Source organism: Nerophis lumbriciformis, linkage group LG13 (genome assembly GCF_033978685.3).
Source record: "Nerophis lumbriciformis linkage group LG13, RoL_Nlum_v2.1, whole genome shotgun sequence".
Lineage (NCBI taxonomy): Eukaryota > Metazoa > Chordata > Actinopteri > Syngnathiformes > Syngnathidae > Nerophis > Nerophis lumbriciformis.
Genome location: NC_084560.2, coordinates 33,700,091 through 33,713,857, shown reverse-complemented (window position 1 = coordinate 33,713,857; position 13,767 = coordinate 33,700,091). Strand labels below are relative to the sequence as shown.

Sequence of the window (13,767 nt, the reverse complement as noted above, 5' to 3'; positions counted from 1 at the left end):
ATTGAGCTAATGAAAATGTACAAACTATCAGGAAGTAGCATTTAGCTAATGAAAATGAACAAACTACCAGGAAGTAGCATTTATCTAATGAAAATGTACAAACTACCAGGAAGTAGCATTTAGCTAATGAAAATGTACGAATTATCAGGAAGTAGCATTTAGCTAATGAAAATGTACAAACTATCAGGAAATAGCATTAAGATAATGAATATGTACAAACTATCAGGAAGTAGCATTAAGATAATGAATATGTAAAAACTATCAGGAAGTAGAATTTAGCTAATGAAAATGTACAAACTATCAGGAAGTAGCATTTAGCTAATGAAAATGTACAAACTATCAGGAAGTAGCATTTAGCTAATGAAAATGTACAAACTATCAGGAAGTAGTATTAAGCTAATGAAAATGTACAGACTATCAGGAAGTAGCATTTAGCTAATAAAAATGTACAAACTATCAGGAAGCAGCATTTAGCTAATAAAAATGTACAAACTATCAGGAAGTAGAATTAAGCTAATAAAAATGTACAAACTATCAGGAAGTAGCATTAAGATAATGAATATGTACAAACTATCAGGAAGTAGCATTAAGATAATGAATATGTACAAACTATCAGGAAGTAGCATTTAGCTAATGAAAATGTACAAACTATCAGGAAGTAGCATTTAGCTAATGAAAATGTACGAACTATCAGGAAGTAGCATTTAGCTAATGAAAATGTACAAACTATCAGGAAGTAGCATTTAGCTAATAAAAATGTACAAACTATCAGGGAGTAGCATTAAGCTAATGAAAATGTACAAACTATCAGGAAGTAGCATTTAGCTAATGAAAATGTACAAACTATCAGAAGTAGTATTTAGCTAATGAAAATGTACACACTATCAGGAAGTAGTATTAAGCTAATGAAAATGTACAAACTATCAGGAAGTAGCATTGAGCTAATGAAAATGTACAAACTATCAGGAAGTAGCATTTAGCTAATGAAAATGAACAAACTACCAGGAAGTAGCATTTATCTAAAGAAAATATACAAACTATCAGGAAATAGCATTAAGATAATGAATATGTACAAACTATCAGGAAGTAGCATTTAGCTAATGAAAATGTACAAACTATCAGGAAGTATCATTTAGCTAATGAAAATGTACAAACTATCAGGAAGTAGCATTTAGCTAATGAAAATGTACAAACTATCAGGAAGTAGTATTAAGCTAATGAAAATGTACAGACTATCAGGAAGTAGCATTTAGCTAATAAAAATGTACAAACTATCAGGAAGCAGCATTTAGCTAATAAAAATGTACAAACTATCAGGAAGTAGAATTAAGCTAATAAAAATGTACAAACTATCAGGAAGTAGCATTAAGATAATGAATATGTACAAACTATCAGGAAGTAGCATTAAGATAATGAATATGTACAAACTATCAGGAAGTAGCATTTAGCTAATGAAAATGTACAAACTATCAGGAAGTAGCATTTAGCTAATGAAAATGTACAAACTATCAGGAAGTAGCATTTAGCTAATGAAAATGTACAAACTATCAGGAAGTAGCATTTAGCTAATAAAAATGTACAAACTATCAGGGAGTAGCATTAAGCTAATGAAAATGTACAAACTATCAGGAAGTAGCATTTAGCTAATGAAAATGTACAAACTATCAGAAGTAGTATTTAGCTAATGAAAATGTACACACTATCAGGAAGTAGTATTAAGCTAATGAAAATGTACAAACTATCAGGAAGTAGCATTGAGCTAATGAAAATGTACAAACTATCAGGAAGTAGCATTTAGCTAATGAAAATGAACAAACTACCAGGAAGTAGCATTTATCTAAAGAAAATATACAAACTATCAGGAAATAGCATTAAGATCATGAATATGTACAAACTATCAGGAAGTAGCATTTAGCTAATGAAAATGTACAAACTATCAGGAAGTATCATTTAGCTAATGAAAATGTACAAACTATCAGGAAGTAGCATTTAGCTTATGAAAATATACAAACTATCAGGAAGTAGCATTAAGCTAATGAAAACGTACAAACTATCAGGAAGTAGCATTAAGCTAATGAAAACGTACAAACTATCAGGAAGTAGCATTTAGCTAATGAAAATGTACAAACTATTAGGAAGTAGCATTAAGCTAATGAAAATGTCCAAACTATCAGGAAGTAGCATTGAGCTAATGAAAATGTACAAACTATCAGGAAGTAGCATTTAGCTAATGAAAATGTAGAAACTATCAAGAAGTATCATTTAGCTAATGAAAATGTACAAACTATCAAGAAGTAGCATTTAGCTAATGAAAATGTACAAACTATCAAGAAGTAGCATTTAGCTAATGAAAATGTACAAACTGTGTTTGTGTGGGAGGAAGCAGTAAACTGTTAGCATCTGTCGCTAACCTAGCGCAGCACATTGAACAAACAGATTATTTCTATTGACATGATTTTCCAGTGGGAACATTTTGGAGAGCGTCCCACTGTGGACGTTTAACTCACGTAGCGCTAACACTTTTAGCTAGCACCAGCAAAAGTTGCTATAGAAACGGCAGTAGCTACAGCAGAATTAGTGGTCGTTACCGGGGTAACCGTCATCGTCCAAGTCTCCCAGGTCAGCGATGGTCTCACCGAAGCGGGCGGCGTAGGCGTCGCTGCCGCTCAGCTGAAACCCCGCCTCCAGTAGCTTGGCCTTTGACACAGCACGTCGTGGTTAAAATTGTGCTCACGTTTGTTGTTTTGATGTTTTGACAAAAATGGCGGCAATGTATGTGCGCTCACCTGTCCCTGGTTGATGTAGACGTAGACACGCCCCTCCTCTCTGCTATGGCCCGTCGCCATGGGAGCGCCTACCAACAGGTCTGACAGGCCGTCGGCGTTCAGATCCACGGCGCACACACTGGCGCCGAAGTACGAGCCCAACTAAAAAACACACTTTGTTATTATTATTATTATTAACCCTTGTGTAATGTTCATATTCTTGTTACTCAGCCAGCGTTTGTGGGTCTGATGGACCCGTTGCATTTTGTGGCTTTTAATGCCTCACAATCAAACACTTTTATGTTAAAATACTGAACAGCTGTTTACCATATCCCAATAAACATCTGTTCAGTATTTTAACATAAAAGTGTTTGATTGTGAGGCATTAAAAGCCACAAAATGCAACGGGTCCATCAGACCCATAAACGCTGGCTGAGTAACGACAATATGAACGTTGCACGGAAAATTTCTCTGCCAGTTTCTGCATCCCACAGGGATTCTTCTTTTGTGTTCCCACACAAGGTTGCAACATTGTTTGTCAACACTGTCTGCTCTCATTTTCTCGCACATTTTACCCTCTGATGTTCTGTGTACCTACACTCTGTCCTCCTCCTGTCTAGGCCTGCTGTGTGTGTGTTTGTGTGTGTGTGTGTGTGTGTGTGTGTGTGTGTGTGGTATACTTGCCAACCTTGAGACCTCCGAATTCGGGAGATGGGAGGGGGGGGGGGGGGGGGGTTGAGGTGGGCGGGTTTGGGGGGGCAAGGTTTGGTGGTAGCGGGGGTGTATATTGTAGCCCGGAAGAGTTAGGGCTACAAGGGATTCTGGGTATTTGTTCTGTTGTGTTTATGTTGTGTTACGGTGCGGACGTTCTCCCGAAATGTGTTTGTCATTCTTGTTTGGTGTGGGTTCACAGTGTGGCGCATATTTGTAACAGTGTTAAAGTTGTTTATACGGCCACCCTCAGTGTGACCTGTATGGCTGTTGATCAAGTATGTCTTGCAGTCACTTACGTGTCTGCAAAAGCTGCATACAACATGTGACTCGGCCGGCACGCTGTTTGTATGGAGTAAAAGCCGACGCGACGACAGGTTGTAGAGGACGCTAAAGGCAGTGCCATCACGGCACGCCCTCAATATTGTTGTCCGGGTGAAAATCGGGAGAAATTCGGGAGAATGGTTACCCCGGGAGATTTTCGGGAGGAGCACTGAAATTCGGAAGTCTCCCGGAAAAATTGGGAGGGTTGGCAAGTATGGTGGGTGGGTGCATGTGGTACACAGAACATCAATTTCCACACTTCTATTAGCCCCGGGTCCAGTAGACCCGGACATCTTATATGTAATAGAAATGTGTAGGGGGGGTGTATGATGTGTGTGTGGTCATTAAATATGTATTCTTAATATATGTTCTTCACAGAAAATGAGCCAAAGTCAGTGAGTATCAGTTTGAAAAATTAATTAATTGTATAATTTTTCTTTTAATAAAAAAATGAAAAGGGGTCCCACGGACCCAAACACCACACAAGGGTTAACCTTTAACCACGCCCCCCAACCCCCTTCCACAGGAAGTCAAAGCTCTTACCTCACTTCCTGCCACGTGAGCGAGCACACGCAGCATGTTGCCGTCCACAGACAATATAAACACCTGAGATAAATACAAAAAACGTTGCATGAGTTGACTTCATGAAGCCCTCTTCAAGTGTTGATTGGTGGGGCAGCTGCTACCTTGCCCCTCTGGTTGTACTGTGGAGCTCCGCCCACCACCTCTAAGCTAGCAGCGTTCAGGAAGTGACCTGCTCCTACGGAATAACCTAGAACATCAAAGAGGAATGTTAATATTAGAGATGTCTGATAATGGCTTTTTTGCTGATATCCGATATTCCGATATTGTCCAACTCTTAATTACCGATTCCGATATCAACCGATACCGATATATACAGTCGTGGAATTAACACATTATTATGCCTAATTTTGTTGTGATGCCCCGCTGGATGCACTAAACAATGTAACAAGGTTTTCCAAAATAAATCAACTCAAGTTATGGAAAAAAGTGCCAACATATCACTGCCATATTTATTATTGCAGTCACAAAGTGCTTTTTTTTTTTTTAACATGCCTCAAAACAGCAGCTTGGAATTTGGGACATGCTCTCCCTGAGAGAGCATGAGGAGGTTGAGGTGGGCGGGGTTGAGGTGGGGGGAGGGGTGTATATTGTAGCGTCCTGGAAGAGTTAGTGCTGCAAGGGATTCTGGGTATTTGTTCTGTTGTATATATGTTGTGTTAGGGTGCGGATGTTCTCCTGAAATGTGTTTGTCATTCTTATTTGGTGTGGGTTCACAGTGTGGCGCATATTTGTAACAGTGTTAAAGTTGTTTATACGGCCACCCTCAGTGTGACCTGTATGGCTGTTGACCAAGTATGCTGGCATTCACTTCTGTGTGTGACAAGCCAGAGATATTATGTGATTGGGCCGGCACGTAAAGGCAGTGCCTTTAAGGTTTATTGGCGCTCTGTACTTCTCCCTATGTCTATGTACCACTCCGTACAGCGGCGTTTTAAAAAGTCATTTATTTTACTTTTTGAAACCGATACCGATAATTTCCGATATTACATTTTAAAGCATTTATCGGCCGATAATATCGGCAGTCCGATATGATCGGACATCTCTAATTAATATGTACACGTTTCAAGGAAGTAAATGTTCCTAAATAACGGTTACTGATTGATTGTGATTCGCTAAGGGAAAGTCAACAGCTGTCTCCAACGTCAATGTTAGCGCTCAAGGTGAGACATGTTTACTTTGTTGATAATGGCTCACTGCCACTAGCATCTGTTCACTATCTCCTTTTCTGGCCTTAAAAGTGAGCATTAGTTGTTAGAGCAGTGCTAGTCTCTGTTGACTATGTTGTTGTTTTTGTAGCCTTAGAAGTTAGCTTAAGCCAGTGTTTTTCAACCTTTTTTGAGCCAAGGCACAGTTTTTTTCATTGAAAACATCCGGAGGCACACCACCAGCAGAAATCATTAAAAAACGAAACTCAGTTGACAGTAAAAAAATCGTTGTCGCAATTGTTGGATATGAATTCAAACCATAACCAAATATGCATCAATATAGCTCTTGTCTCAAACACGACCTGTCACATCACGCCGTGACTTATTTTGAGTTTTTTGCTGTTTTCCTGTGTGTTGTGTTTTACTTCTTGTCTTGCGCTCCTGTTTTGGGTGGCTTTTCCTGTTTTGTTCGTGTTTTCCTGTTGCAGTTTCATGTCTTCCTTAAACGCTAATCCCCGCACCTGCTTTGTTTTATCAATCAAGACTGTTTAAGTTGTTGCTATCCTTCTTTGTGTGGACATTGTTGATTGTCATGTCGTCTTCGGATGTACTTTGTGGACGCCTTCTCTGCTCCACGTGCTGTCAGTCTTTGCTGTTGTCCAGCATTCTGTTTTTGTTTACTTTGTAGCCAGTTCAGTTTTAGTTTAATTTTGCATAGCCTTCCATACTTGCCAACATTGAGACCTCCGAATTCAGGAGATGGGGGGGGGTTGAGGTGGGGAGGGCAGGGTTGGGAGGGGGGGATTTGGTGGTAGTAGAGGTGTATATTGTAGCGTCCCGGAAGAGTTAGTGCTGCAAGGGGTTCTGGGTATTTGTTCTGTTGTGTTACGGTGCCGATGTTTTCCCGAAATGTGTTTGTCATTCTTGTTTGGTGTGGATTCACAGTGTGGCACATATTTGTAACAGTGTTAAAGTTGTTCATACGGCCACCCTCAGTGTGACCTGTATGGCTGTTGATCAAGTATGCCTTGCGTTCACTTCTGTGTGTGTAAATGCCGCATATATTATGTGAATGGGCCGGCACGCTGTTTGTATGGAGGAAAAGCGGATGTGACGACAGGTTGTGGAGGACGCTAAAGGCAGTGCCTCTAAGGCACGCCTCCAATATTGTTGTCCGGGTGGAAATCGGGAGAAATTCGGGAGAATGGTTGCCCCGGCATATTTTCGGGAGGGGCACTGAAATTCGGGAGTCTCCCGGGAAAATCGGGAGGGTTGGCAAGTATGATAGCCTTCCCTCAGCTTCAATGCCTTTTCTTAGTGGCACTCGCCTTCTGTTTATTTTTGGTTTAAGCATTAGATACCTTTTTACCTTCACGCTGCCTCCCGCTGTCATCTGCATATTGTGATCACGACAATGCAATTAGCTCAATGCTGCCACCTACTGATATGAAAGAGTATTACATGGTTACGCTGCCGAGCATTAGAGAGTACAGACACTCAACAACGGCACATTATTTGCGGGTTCTAATTACTGGTTTGCTAAAAATATTTTTAACCCAAATAGGTGAAATGACATAATCTCCCACGGCACACCAGACTGACCAGTGTGCCGCGGCACAGTGGTTGAAAAACACTGGCTTAAGCTATTACAATAACACTAGCTTCAGTTGACTGTTGTTTTCTAGCCTTAAAAATTAGCATTAGTTGTTACAGTAGTGCTAGTCTCTGTTGACTATGTTGTTTTTTTAGCCTTAGAAGTGATCTTAAACCAGGGATTATCAAACTGGTTTTCATTCTTGTAGTAGTATGAATTTGGCGCTGGGTTTCATTATTAATTATATAAATTGTTTTAAGTAAACTTACTGTAAAATAGTGTTTGTTTGTTTTTTGACAACATTTTACGGTAAATGGAAAAACAATATCATTGTTTTTTTGGGGGGTTCACGGAAAAATATGGCAGTTTAGTTGCCAGAATTTTTGTGTTAAATTTACATTGGTATTTACGACATTATGTTGTTAATGGAAAAACAGTACAAGTTCTTTTTTTATCCTGGCAACTTAGCTGCCAGTTTTTGTACCGTAAAAACAATTGTACCGTCTTTCCATTTACAGTAATACAACGTCAAAAACAACCACCGTAGATTTTACAGTCAAAAACTGGCAGGTCAGTCAACAGAATTTTAACGCAAAAAAAAAAGTAGTAGTTTTTTTTCACTTTACAGTAATATGCTGTAAAGAACGTAAAATGTATTGTAATTTTTATTAATTTGATGGTTAGTTTGCTGTAAAATTTAGTATTTTTATTAAGACAAAAACATGTTTGGAAAGTATGATAATACACTGTAATATTTGTTGAAATATTGGATAATATTAAAGTTGAAAAGGTATGCAATTTCAAGCAGTACATATATTTTTTCTGTCAAAAAAAAAATAAAAAATTAGATCTAGTGAGAAAATATTACGTACTTTATTGACACATATCATTTCCAGGTGTTTGCGGGCCATATAAAATGATGTCGCGGGCCAGATCTGGCCCCCGGGCCTTGAGTTTGAGACTTGTGGCTTAAGCTATTACAATAACACTAGCTTCAGTTGACTGTTGTTTTCTAGCCTTAAAAGTTAACATTAGTTGCTACAGTAGTGCTAGTCTCCGTTGACTATGTTGTTTTTTAGCCTTAGATGTTAGAATAAAGCTCTTACTCTTTACCATGAATTGATTAACGTGGACCCCCGACTTAAACAAGTTGAAAAACGTATTCGGGTGTTACCATTTAGTGGTCAATTGTACGGAATATGTACCAAACTTTGCAATCTACTAATAAAAGTTTAAATCAATCAATCAATCAAAAGTTAACTGTAGCATTAGCATAGTTAGCAGTAGAAGTAGTAGTGTGTGTTAGCAGTAGCATCTGCTAACTGTAGCATCTGCTAACTGACTGTTGTTTTCTAGCCTTAAAAGTTAGCATTAGTTGTTACAGTAGTGCTAGTCTCCGTTAACTATGTGGTTTTTTAGCCTTAGATGTTAGAATAAAGCTCTTCCAGTAGCACTAGCATCTGTTGACCGTAGTTTTTTAACCTTAGAAGTTAGCATTAACTGTCACAGTAGTGCTAACATCTGTTAAACATGTTGTTTTCTAGCCTTAAGAGTCAGCATTAGTTCTTCAAGTAACACTATTATTATGAGTTAACTGTAGCATTAGCATAGTTAGCAGTAGATGGTAGCATGTAGCAGTAGAACTAGTAGTGCTTGTTAGCAGTAGCATCTGTGGTACTTTGTACAGCAGATTTTGTTATGGCACGTTGATGTTAAAGTTACAAAGAAGAGTTAGCATTTTTCCCCCAAAAGGAGCTAATTTTTAACTTCAAGTCAACATTGGAGACAGCGGTGTGGTCTAAATGTCCTTGGCTGAATCTGTTAGCACACAAAAGAGATTGTTACTGAAAGTGACTGTGAAAGGTCACATCACACATGAAGCTGATGTTAGCGTCGTGCTAGCTAAGATGAATGAAGTGGCTTCGGGCTGCCATAATAAAGTAGCAAACATCATGTGACGGTCTCATCTTGGAAAGTGACTTCACAGCGTGTCCCTGAAGGCATCACGTGCGCACACTCACCCAAATAGCTCCCGAAACCCACGGCTGCCGAGTCGTCGTCCAAGTAGGCGGACATGACGCTGCTGGACGTGTTGAAGACCAGGACTGAACCCGTCCAATAAGACGTGCCTGGAGCGCCCATGATGATCAGGTCCTGAGGAATAAAAGTCTGTCAATGCTTGACAGGGAACATGTTGTACCGCAGGGAGGACAGGAAACACTGACCTCAGTCAGGAAGTTGGAGATGCCGGCCTGACATGAGCCGTATTCCTCCCCGAACTTCCTCTGGTGGTCTGGAAGACACGAAGACGACATAGGAGACAGTGTAGAGACAACATGGAGACAGTGTGGAGACAACATGGGGACAATATGGAGACAACATGGAGACAGTGTGGAGACAACATGGAGACAGTGTGGAGACAATATGGAGACAACATGGAGACAACATGGAGACAGTGTGGAGGCAACATGGAGACAGTGTGGAAACAACATGGGGACAACACGGAGACAGTGTGGAGACAACACGGAGACAGTGTGGAGACAACACGGAGACAGTGTGGAGACAACATGGAGACAATGTGGAGACAGTGTGGAGACAACATGGAGACAACACGGAGACGACACAGACAACACCGAGACAACACGGAGACAGTGTGGAGACAACACGGAGACAATGTGGAGACAACATGGAGACAACACGGAGACAGTGTGGAGACAACATGGAGACAACACGGAGACGACACAGACAACACCGAGACAACACGGAGACAGTGTGGAGACAACATGGAGACAACACGGAGACAGTGTGGAGACAACATGGAGACAACACGGAGACAGTGTGGAGACAACATGGAGACAACACGGAGACGACACAGACAACACCGAGACAACACGGAGACAGTGTGGAGACAACACGGAGACAATGTGGAGACAACATGGAGACAACACGGAGACAGTGTGGAGACAACATGGAGACAACACGGAGACGACACAGACAACACCGAGACAACACGGAGACAGTGTGGAGACAACATGGAGACAACACGGAGACAGTGTGGAGACAACATGGAGACAACACGGAGACAGTGTGGAGACAACATGGAGACAACACGGAGACGACACAGACAACACCGAGACAACACGGAGACAGTGTGGAGACAACACGGAGACAATGTGGAGACAACATGGAGACAACACGGAGACAGTGTGGAGACAACATGGAGACAACACGGAGACGACACAGACAACACCGAGACAACACGGAGACAGTGTGGAGACAACATGGAGACAGTGTGGAGGCAACATGGAGACAGTGTGGAGACAACATGGGGACAACACGGAGACAGTGTGGAGACAACACGGAGACAGTGTGGAGACAACACGGAGACAGTGTGGAGACAACATGGAGACAATGTGGAGACAGTGTGGAGACAACATGGAGACAACACGGAGACGACACAGACAACACCGAGACAACAGGGAGACAGTGTGGAGACAACACGGAGACAATGTGGAGACAACATGGAGACAACACGGAGACAGTGTGGAGACAACATGGAGACAACACGGAGACGACACAGACAACACCGAGACAACACGGAGACAGTGTGGAGACAACATGGAGACAACACGGAGACAGTGTGGAGACAACATGGAGACAACACGGAGACAGTGTGGAGACAACATGGAGACAACACGGAGACAGTGTGGAGACAACATGGAGACAACACGGAGACGACACAGACAACACCGAGACAACACGGAGACAGTGTGGAGACAACACGGAGACAATGTGGAGACAACATGGAGACAACACGGAGACAGTGTGGAGACAACATGGAGACAACACGGAGACGACACAGACAACACCGAGACAACACGGAGACAGTGTGGAGACAACATGGAGACAGTGTGGAGGCAACGTAGAGACAACATGGAGACAACACGGAGACAGTGTGGAGACAACATGGAGACAACGTGGAGACAACATGGAGACAACACGGGGACAACACGGAGACAACGCAGAGACAATACGGAGACAACATTAAGACGACACAGAGACGACACAGACAACACGGAGACAACGCAGAGACAATACGGAGACAACATTAAGACGACACAGAGACGACACAGACAACACGGAGACAACACGGAGACAGTGTGGAGACAACATGGAGACAGTGTGGAGACAACATGGAGACAGTGTGGAGACAACATGGAGACAGTGTGGAGGCAACGTAGAGACAACATGGAGACAACACGGAGACAGTGTGGAGACAACGTAGAGACAACATGGAGACAGTGTGGAGGCAACGTAGAGACAACATGGAGACAACATGTAGACAGTGTGGAGACAACACGGAGACAGTGTGGAGACAACATGGAGACAGTGTGGAGACAACACGGAGACAATGTGGAGACAACACGGAGACAGTGTGGAGACAACATGGAGACAGTGTGGAGGCAACGTAGAGACAACATGGAGACAACACGGAGACAGTGTGGAGACAACATGGAGACAGTGTGGAGACAACACGGAGACAGTGTGGAGGCAACGTAGAGACAACATGGAGACAACACGGAGACAGTGTGGAGACAACATGGAGACAGTGTGGAGACAACACGGAGACAGTGTGGAGACAACACAGAGACAATGTGGAGACAACACGGAGACAGTGTGGAGGCAACACGGAGACAGTGTGGAGACAACACGGAGACAATGTGGAGACAACACGGAGACAGTGTGGAGACAACATGGAGACAGTGTGGAGGCAACGTAGAGACAACATGGAGACAACACGGAGACAGTGTGGAGACAACATGGAGACAGTGTGGAGACAACACGGAGACAGTGTGGAGACAACATGGAGACAGTGTGGAGGCAACGTAGAGACAACATGGAGACAACACGGAGACAGTGTGGAGACAACATGGAGACAGTGTGGAGACAACACGGAGACAGTGTGGAGACAACACAGAGACAATGTGGAGACAACACGGAGACAGTGTGGAGGCAACACGGAGACAGTGTGGAGACAACACGGAGACAATGTGGAGACAACACGGAGACAGTGTGGAGACAACATGGAGACAGTGTGGAGGCAACGTAGAGACAACATGGAGACAACACGGAGACAGTGTGGAGACAACATGGAGACAGTGTGGAGACAACACGGAGACAGTGTGGAGACAACATGGAGACAGTGTGGAGGCAACGTAGAGACAACATGGAGACAACACGGAGACAGTGTGGAGACAACATGGAGACAGTGTGGAGACAACACGGAGACAGTGTGGAGACAACATGGAGACAGTGTGGAGGCAACGTAGAGACAACATGGAGACAACACGGAGACAGTGTGGAGACAACACGGAGACAGTGTGGAGACAACACAGAGACAATGTGGAGACAACACGGAGACAGTGTGGAGGCAACACGGAGACAGTGTGGAGACAACACGGAGACAATGTGGAGACAACACGGAGACAGTGTGGAGACAACATGGAGACAGTGTGGAGGCAACGTAGAGACAACATGGAGACAACACGGAGACAGTGTGGAGACAACACAGAGACAATGTGGAGACAACACGGAGACAGTGTGGAGGCAACACGGAGACAGTGTGGAGACAACACGGAGACAATGTGGAGACAACACGGAGACAGTGTGGAGACAACATGGAGACAGTGTGGAGGCAACGTAGAGACAACATGGAGACAACACGGAGACAGTGTGGAGACAACATGGAGACAGTGTGGAGACAACACGGAGACAGTGTGGAGACAACATGGAGACAGTGTGGAGGCAACGTAGAGACAACATGGAGACAACACGGAGACAGTGTGGAGACAGTGTGGAGACAACATGGAGAGAACGCGCAGACAACGCGGAGACAATATTAAGACGACACAGAGACAGTGTGGAGACAACATGGAGACAGTGTGGAGACAACATAAAGAGAACGCGCAGACAACGCGGAGACAACATTAAGACAACACGGAGACGACACAGAGACAGTGTGGAGACAACATGGAGACCACACGGAGACAGTGTGAAGACAACATGGACGTTTCCATTTTACAAAATAACAAATGTCCACTGTATTGGACGCTGGTTCTCAGGAGTATAAGGACAGCATGTAACAACGGTATGGACGATATGTATGGACAACATACTCTCCCGAGAACCAATGTCCTCTGAAGTGGACGTTTGTGTCTTTATCAGTCTGACAGAAGAAATAAACCAAAATAACAAATGTCCACTGTATTGGACGCTGGTTCTCAGGAGTATATGGACATGTAACAACGGTATGGACAACATACGCTCCTGAGAACCATTGTCCTCTGCAGTGGACTTTTCCATTTTGCATAAAAGGGCTATTTATCAGTCTGACAGAGGAAATAGACCAAAATGACAAACGTCCACTGCATTGGACAATGTGGACAACATATTCTCCTGAGAAACATTGTCCTCTACAGTGGACGTTTGTGTTTGACATCCAAAACACAATGGAAATAAATGTCCACTGCAATGGACGCTGGTTCTTGGGAGGAGAGGTGGACCATTTGGACATTGCACAGACAGCAGGTGTGGACAGGCTGAAGATGCCCTCAGGTGACGCGGAGTTCAAAGGTCGTGGTGA

At 43.0% G+C, this 13,767-nt stretch overlaps 1 protein-coding gene across 1 annotated transcript in view; it reads right to left on the bottom strand.

The window, feature by feature from the left end:
- itga4 (integrin alpha 4) overlaps positions 1-13,767 on the bottom strand; it is a 47,785-nt gene that overhangs the window by 19,062 nt on the left and 14,956 nt on the right. The window contains exons 6-11 of the mRNA XM_061970974.2: positions 9,350-9,417; positions 9,146-9,278; positions 4,487-4,572; positions 4,344-4,406; positions 2,787-2,927; positions 2,589-2,697 (exon numbers count right to left, since the gene is read on the bottom strand). Of these exons, the coding sequence (XP_061826958.2) occupies positions 2,589-2,697; positions 2,787-2,927; positions 4,344-4,406; positions 4,487-4,572; positions 9,146-9,278; positions 9,350-9,417 (600 nt within the window). The remainder of the gene's footprint in view (positions 1-2,588; positions 2,698-2,786; positions 2,928-4,343; positions 4,407-4,486; positions 4,573-9,145; positions 9,279-9,349; positions 9,418-13,767) is intronic.